General features: G+C 38.9%; 4 protein-coding genes across 4 annotated transcripts; 2 read left to right on the top strand and 2 right to left on the bottom strand.

Moving 5' to 3' along the window:
* Positions 1-3,073: 3,073 nt before the first annotated feature.
* LOC125031764 (histone H4) lies at positions 3,074-3,483 on the bottom strand. Its single transcript, XM_047622707.1, has one exon. It carries the CDS (start codon positions 3,463-3,465, stop codon positions 3,154-3,156), a length of 312 nt encoding a protein of 103 aa, XP_047478663.1. The 5' UTR covers positions 3,466-3,483; the 3' UTR covers positions 3,074-3,153.
* A 418-nt stretch (positions 3,484-3,901) lies between these two features.
* On the top strand, positions 3,902-4,331 carry LOC125031856 (histone H3). Its single transcript, XM_047622844.1, has one exon. The coding sequence runs from the start codon at positions 3,908-3,910 to the stop codon at positions 4,316-4,318; it is 411 nt and encodes a 136-aa protein (XP_047478800.1). The 5' UTR covers positions 3,902-3,907; the 3' UTR covers positions 4,319-4,331.
* Positions 4,332-5,943: 1,612 nt separating this feature from the next.
* Positions 5,944-6,389, bottom strand: LOC125031773 (histone H2B). The gene has a single exon (XM_047622715.1). The coding sequence runs from the start codon at positions 6,372-6,374 to the stop codon at positions 6,003-6,005; it is 372 nt and encodes a 123-aa protein (XP_047478671.1). The 5' UTR covers positions 6,375-6,389; the 3' UTR covers positions 5,944-6,002.
* Positions 6,390-6,592: 203 nt separating this feature from the next.
* Positions 6,593-7,028, top strand: LOC125031926 (histone H2A). Its single transcript, XM_047622934.1, has one exon. The coding sequence runs from the start codon at positions 6,608-6,610 to the stop codon at positions 6,977-6,979; it is 372 nt and encodes a 123-aa protein (XP_047478890.1). The 5' UTR covers positions 6,593-6,607; the 3' UTR covers positions 6,980-7,028.
* The last annotated feature ends 808 nt before the right edge of the window (positions 7,029-7,836 follow it).

Here is a 7,836-nt window from a genome sequence, read left to right as displayed (position 1 = left end):
TGTGTGTGAATAAGTGATTGAGTGTGAAGGTGCTATTGAGTGATAGTGTATAATTGTATAACACATTTACACGAACTTGTGTGGTTTAATTTATTGAATATATATGTACAACTATAGACTAATGAAAGAAGCAAATGACAAAAAATAATGAAAAAAATAGAAAGATAAGAAACAATAAACGAAGAAACAAGAAACGAAGAAACAAGAAACGAAGAAACAAGAAACGAAGAAACAAGAAACAGGAAACGAAGAAACAAGAAACAGGAAACGAAGAAACAAGAAACGAAGAAACAAGAAACGAAGAAACAAGAAACAAGAAAAAATTTATATGCCCCAAACACTCAGACGCCCCCGGCGACTAGACTCGACCCAAGACAAGAGCAAAGTAAAGTATTGTGAAATGAAATGAATTGGATTTGAGTTGAGTTGTTGTTTTTGTTGTCTTTTTTTTTTTTTTTTTTTTTTTTTTTAGATAGTTGTTTTCCCTTGTTGTTTTTGATGATGGGTTTGATTTAGTTTGAATGAATAGTGTTTTGTGTTTTTGTTTTGTCCCCCCCCCCCTCCCCACCTCCCCCCTGTGATATTGTGTGTGGTTGGTTCTGTGTCGGTGGTGCCTACGTGTAATGAATGAATGAATGAATGAATGAGTTAGTTGTTCGTTGTGCATGTGGTTTGTGATTGTGTTTGTTTTGTAGTTTTGAATGTGTTTGAGTGTGGATGTGTGAGTGAGTGAGTGAGTGAGTGAGTGAGTGAGTGAGTGAGTGAATGTGTTGTTATGAATGATTGAGCGTGTGAATGTGTGTTTGAGTGCGAATGTGTGACTGACTGACTGAGTGTGTGAGAATGTGTGATTGAGCGTGGATATGTGATTGTGTGAGTGTGTGGGGTAGTGATTGTGTGAATGTGTCTGGTAGTGATTGTGTGAGTGTGTGTGTGAATGAGTGAATGTATGTGTGTGTGAATGAGTGAGTGTATGTGTGTGTGAATGAGTGTGAATGAGTGTATGTGTGTGTGTGAATGAGTGATTGACTGACTGCCGGACTGACTGAGCGTGTGGATGTGCTTGCATGAATGGTAGAGTATGCGACTGTGTGAATGTGTGACTCAGCGTGTGAATGTGGGATTGAGTGTGCTTATGTGTTTTGTTTTTGTTTTTTATGAATGGCTGAGTGTGTGTGTGTGTTTGAGTATGATTGATTGATTCAGTGTCAATGTACTTGTATGTATGAATGAGTATGTGAATGCGTGATTGAGTGTGTGAATGTGTTATTATTGAGTTTGAATGTGCTTGTAGGAATGATTGACTCTGTGAATGTGTGATTGAGCGTGTGTTTGAGTGTAGGATTGTGTATATATAATAAGTGCAGGCCACGCATACATATATGGTTGGTTGTTTGTGGGAAAGGGTCAAGGTCCAAGTGGTTTTGTTTTTTTTTTGTGTGTGTGTGTGTGTGTGTGTGTGTTCCCGTCGCTCGCGCACGCTGCGTGAGAAGAAAGAATGAATTAATGAAGGAGTACTTGCTTGCTTGCTTGCTTGCTTGCTTGCTTGCTTGCTTGCTTGCTGGCTTGCTGGCTTGTAAGAGTCTGTGTTACAATCAACTTGGTGTTGTGTGAATTTCTTGTTTGTTCATGTCCACAAGGTTGTTTACGATCTTGTGCATGATTGTAAGTTTGTGTGGTTGTCGGTCTGTCTTCGTGCCTCGAATAGGTCCATTCATTCATTCATGTTTTTTGTTTGTTTACCCGTTTTTGTATGTGGGCAATATAATAGCAAATGTATCTGTATCTATGTATCTGTGTATCTCTCTCTCTAAGATACTCAGACCAATAGATACACAGATACATAGAGAGAGAGATACACAGATACATAGAGAGATAGATACACCGATACATAGAAAGATAGATACACAGATACAATCTCTCTATGTATCTATCTCTCTATGTATCGGTGTATCTAACTCTCTATGTATCTGTGTATCTATCTTTCTATGTATCGGTGTATCTATCTCTCTACGTATCTGTGTATCTATATATCTCTATGTATCTGTGTATCTATGGATCGTGTATCTATACATGTCTCCATCTTTGACTTTCTCACAGAAATAATACAAAAAACAAACAAAGCAAGGCATTGTGTGTAGGTTTTGTGCGAGCTGTACTCCGAGTTATTAGTATTGGTTGTCGCTCAGTCAGCTGTTGCTTGTGTAGATATATAGACATATAGATATATAGATAGCTAGCTAGCTAGCCAGCCAGATAGATAGATAGATAGATAGATAGATAGATAGATAGATAGATAGATAGATAGATAGATAGATAGATAGATACATACATACATACACAGACAGGCAGACCCCCTCCTTCTGTGTGTCTGCCTGGCTTTTTCTCCCTTCCTCTGGGTGTCTGTCTGTAGCAGCGGTAGCGATCTCGTCTAGCAATCTTGCTGATCAACGTTCAAATCCCTCGCCCCTGTGTGTCTGCATGCACTTCAGCAACAACGCACACCTGTATAAACACCCTAGGGAAAATACTTTATACATGTGGGTACACGCTTTTCAAATATTACTGGCCCAATGCACTTTAGACCGCCATTTATCACTATCACATATATCTACTCTAGTCTTTCTTTCTTTGCTTCTGCTTCATGTTGGTTATCAGAGTCTAATAATAACTAAAGCTTAATGTAACCATACACATTTCTTCTTCATCATCATTTACAACACCAATAATAACATACACAATAACAAGCTTAATAATAATAGTATTGATAACAATACCAGTAGAGATGCAAGAAAAATCAATATTTGTAATCGCAATACTGGGGACTCATGTTGATTTATTAATAGTAGTAGTAGTAGTAGTAGTAGTAGTTGTTGTACAAGTAGTTGTAGTAGTACAAGTAGTAGTAGTAGTAGTAGTACAAGTAGTAGTAGTAGTAGTGCAAGAAGTAGTAGTAGTGCAAGAAGTAGTAGTAGTGCAAGAAGTACTGGTAGTGCAAGTAGTAGTAGTACATGTAGTAGATAAAACAAGATAGATGGATGGGTATCAAATTGTATCCTCTTTATGAGTATTTGTAGGACCTAAAATAGGTCCAAGGTTTTTGGTTTGGTGGGGGTTGTTGGTTTTGATGGTAGATGTTGTCGGTCAAGACACTTAACCTCCGAAACCGTACAGGGTACGTCCCTGGCGCTTGAGAGCGTAGACGACGTCCATGGCGGTGACGGTCTTCCTCTTGGCGTGCTCGGTGTAGGTGACGGCGTCACGGATCACGTTCTCGAGGAACACCTTGAGGACACCACGGGTTTCTTCGTAGATGAGACCAGAGATACGCTTGACACCTCCACGGCGAGCAAGACGACGGATGGCAGGCTTGGTGATACCCTGGATGTTATCACGCAACACCTTGCGATGACGCTTGGCGCCACCCTTTCCGAGCCCCTTTCCGCCCTTGCCTCGTCCGGTCATGATGATAGTGGTATTCTTGCTGGGAGTTAGCGAGATGAAATTTCGGATCGCCGAGATCTGGTAAGGCTACCGCCGCGCCCCGTCTGCGTAGCGGCGAGGCGGCCGACTCAGATGAGCGCTCATCTTAACTGACCGCTGTGCAAATACAAACTCGCCTAGGCCTTGCTATTGACAAAAGCTCACATGTAAAATACTTTCAATTGATTGGGCCTTAGTAGTTTGTCCCAAGCTTCAACTTGGAATTGAACATAACGTCACCGAGGCTGCATTACAGGACCTGACGTGTGCCGTATCTTTGGCAATATTTACCCAGTAGAAATAGGCGGGGTTAAGCCAGACTCTCGCAGCCACACGCGACTCCGCTAGGGCTCGCTCGCTCTCCTATAAATTGACGTCTTGAGCGTGATCGCGTTTCATATCTGTCTAGATACAAACTCGCAAAATGGCACGTACCAAGCAGACTGCACGTAAGTCTACCGGAGGCAAGGCCCCCCGCAAGCAGTTGGCCACCAAGGCAGCACGTAAGTCTGCCCCTGCTACCGGAGGTGTCAAGAAGCCCCATCGTTACAGGCCCGGAACTGTTGCCCTTCGTGAGATCCGTCGTTACCAGAAGAGCACTGAGCTCCTGATCCGCAAGCTGCCCTTCCAGCGCCTGGTCCGTGAGATTGCCCAGGACTTCAAGACTGACCTCCGCTTCCAGTCCTCTGCTGTCATGGCTCTGCAGGAAGCCTCCGAGGCTTACCTGGTCGGCCTCTTTGAGGACACCAACCTCTGCGCTATCCACGCCAAGAGGGTCACAATCATGCCTAAGGATATCCAACTTGCTCGCCGTATCCGCGGAGAGCGCGCCTAAGGTTTTGATTGCATACCTGCAACACAAAATCTTGAACCTCGGCCCTTTTCAGGGCCTAAAGATTATCTCCAGAGAGATGAAATTAAGACAAGTAGTGTTAAAGTTGTCAATGTACACACACTCTTATTGATAAGCATATATACATACTAATTACATCAATCTTGATAGCATACATACATACATATGTACACACACACATACCTACCTACATACATGCATATCTACATACAAACATGCATATCTACATACAAACATACATATACATACACAAACACACACACACACACTATATATTTATATGAGAGAGAGAGAGAGAGAGAGAGTGTTATGTAAGCATGTATGTATTAGTTATGTATGCATACACAAACTAAATGCTAATATGTGTGTATATATATATATATATATATATATATATATGAGCTAAAAAGAGAGAGAGTATGTGTATGTATGTATAGTTATGTATATATATATAAATTTATACATATATACACACACATATATAAAAATAGAGAGAGAGAGATTTATGTGTATATATATAGATAGATAACTATATATATATATATATAGATAGATAGATATATAACTATATATATATAGATAGATAGATAGATAACTATATATATATATATGTGAGAGAGAAAGAGAGAATGTATGTATGTATGTATGTATAAATTAGTTAAGTATGCATTTATGTTTATGTATGTATATATAGTTAGGTATGTATATATATACACAACTATATAAATATGTATATATATGTATAGGTATATATGTATATATATAGTTTTATATATATGTATATATATAGAAATCTGTATGTATATATATATATAAATAATTATGTATGTGTATATATAGAAATCGGTATATATGTGTCTATACAGAATATATATGTATATCTACAGATTTGTATATATACAGATATATAATGTGTAGGTGTATTTTGCAATCAAGACACTCAATAAGCAACACATTATTTGAATACTCACTTTGAGTGACAGAATAAACACGAGGCTACGATCCACTTCACCTCCCAAGGTCTATGTGCTAAAACATTAATAAATATACCACATATGATCAAACATACCTTACCTCCACAAGTTAGGTGTTATGTTATGTTCTCTGTAGTTTGTAGGTTCTAGTGACCGCTCCTGATTTGTCCATTACTTGAATAATAATAATAATAATAATAATAATAATAATAATAATAATAATAATAATAATAATAATAATAATAATAGGCGGGAAATGTCTGTTAATGATGATGATAATACTAATATCAAGCACAATGAAATCATACAAGGCATTTTTTTATTAATATTCTACGCAAAAAGCTAAACAGCCGAGATACACAGATAGGTAGGGCTAATGAATAACAAACCGACTCACTGTTTGTCTACTTGGTAATTAATTAAGCACTTGTAGAGCTATCTATCTGTGTGTAAGGACAATGAATGGTCTTATAGTAGTAGTAGTAGTAATTCTAATAATAGAAACAGTAGTAGTAGTAGTAGTAGTAGTAGTAGTAGTAGTAGTAGTAATAACAATAACAGTAGGAGGCAGGGAACATGTTACTAACTAACTGGGTTACCAAAGTCATTGTATATCTGCTTTATTACAATATGTGGCTCCTAAAGGAGCCGATGTTGTTCTAGGAGGCAAGAAAAGTATGCAACCTAGAGATTTACTTGGAGGAAGTGTACTTTGTGACGGCCTTTGTGCCCTCACTCACAGCGTGCTTGGCAAGTTCTCCAGGGAGCAACAGCCTGACAGCGGTCTGAATCTCCCGGCTGGTGATAGTGGAACGCTTGTTGTAGTGTGCAAGGCGGGAAGCCTCAGCTGCAATGCGCTCAAAAATGTCATTCACGAAAGAGTTCATGATAGACATGGCCTTGGAGGAGATACCGGTATCAGGGTGGACCTGCTTGAGCACCTTGTAGATGTAGATGCTGTAGCTCTCCTTCCTCCTGCGCTTCTTCTTCTTATCACCCTTGGTGATGGACTTTTGGGCCTTACCGGCCTTCTTGGCAGCCTTTCCGGAAGTTTTGGGTGGCATGATGCTTGTCGTCGTACCTACGGGACGAAGAATGTTTCCACACACTCACAATTTTCCTTTTATTGTCCAACGCGCGCGCCAGCCTCCCCGTACAGGACCACGACTACTGGCTGATCTGGTGTACACAGAACGTGCCAGTTGTCGCAATCTGACTCAGTCAACCGGGGCCGCCTATAAAAGCTAAGCTCAACTTTGCCGAATAAGTTTTGTAAAGTACCTAACAAGCAAGCATCATGTCTGGTCGTGGTAAGGGTGGTAAGGTGAAGGGCAAGTCAAAGTCCCGCTCCAGCAGGGCTGGCCTTCAGTTCCCTGTTGGCAGAATTCACCGCCTTCTGCGTAAGGGTAACTACGCCGAGCGTGTTGGAGCCGGTGCCCCTGTGTACCTGGCTGCCGTCATGGAATACCTGGCCGCTGAGGTTCTGGAATTGGCAGGTAACGCCGCTCGTGACAACAAGAAGACCCGTATCATCCCCCGTCACTTGCAGCTTGCCATCCGTAACGATGAAGAGCTCAACAAGCTGTTGTCTGGCGTCACCATTGCCCAGGGTGGTGTTCTGCCTAACATCCAGGCTGTGCTCCTCCCCAAGAAGACCGAGAAGAAGTAAACACTCTTCTTGGTTCTCCCATCTCAACATCGGCTCCTTTAGGAGCCACAGTATCTCCCTAATGAGAAAATTGACAGATCATCATGATAATATTATTAATAACTGCCATACCCATAACACAAACCAATAAAGTTAGCCAACAACCGACTTCATGTTATCAGTAATACATGTACATCTATACATATACATATATAATCACATACAACAAATGTAACCATACATATACATGTACATACATATACATTTACATGTACATACATATACTTATACATGTACATATAAGCATACATATACATATAAGCATACATATACATGTACATTCTTATACATATAACCATACATATACATGTACATACATATACATATAACCATACATATACATATACATACATATAAATATAACCATACATATACATGTACATACATATACATATAACCATACATATACATGTACATACATATAAATATAACCATACATATACATGTACATTACATACATATACATATAACCATACATATTATACATGTACATACATATACATATAACCATACATATACATGTACATACATATAAATATAACCATACATATACATGTACATACATATACATGTAACCATACATATACATGTACATACATATACATGTAACCATACATATACATGTACATACATTTATAAATATAGAGAAATTTAGATCAATGTCAATACATATAGATAAATATATAAATCAATATAGATAAACATAACAATAAACACATCACTAAATTTATCATTAACTATACGGATAAATATATCATTAAATATAGAGAGAAATAACAAAGTAAATATGAAGTTAAATATATAATGTAATATAGAGA

This window comes from Penaeus chinensis, chromosome 13 (genome assembly GCF_019202785.1).
Source record: "Penaeus chinensis breed Huanghai No. 1 chromosome 13, ASM1920278v2, whole genome shotgun sequence".
NCBI lineage: Eukaryota > Metazoa > Arthropoda > Malacostraca > Decapoda > Penaeidae > Penaeus > Penaeus chinensis.
Note: the sequence above shows the minus strand (reverse complement) of the source record. Positions and strands in the feature narration are given on the sequence as shown.

Coding starts and splice junctions, on each gene's coding strand:
- LOC125031926 (XM_047622934.1), top strand. CDS start 6,608: ATGTCTGGTCGTGGTAAGGGTGGTAAGGTGAAGGGCAAGTCAAAGTCC.
- LOC125031764 (XM_047622707.1), bottom strand. CDS start 3,465: ATGACCGGACGAGGCAAGGGCGGAAAGGGGCTCGGAAAGGGTGGCGCC.
- LOC125031773 (XM_047622715.1), bottom strand. CDS start 6,374: ATGCCACCCAAAACTTCCGGAAAGGCTGCCAAGAAGGCCGGTAAGGCC.
- LOC125031856 (XM_047622844.1), top strand. CDS start 3,908: ATGGCACGTACCAAGCAGACTGCACGTAAGTCTACCGGAGGCAAGGCC.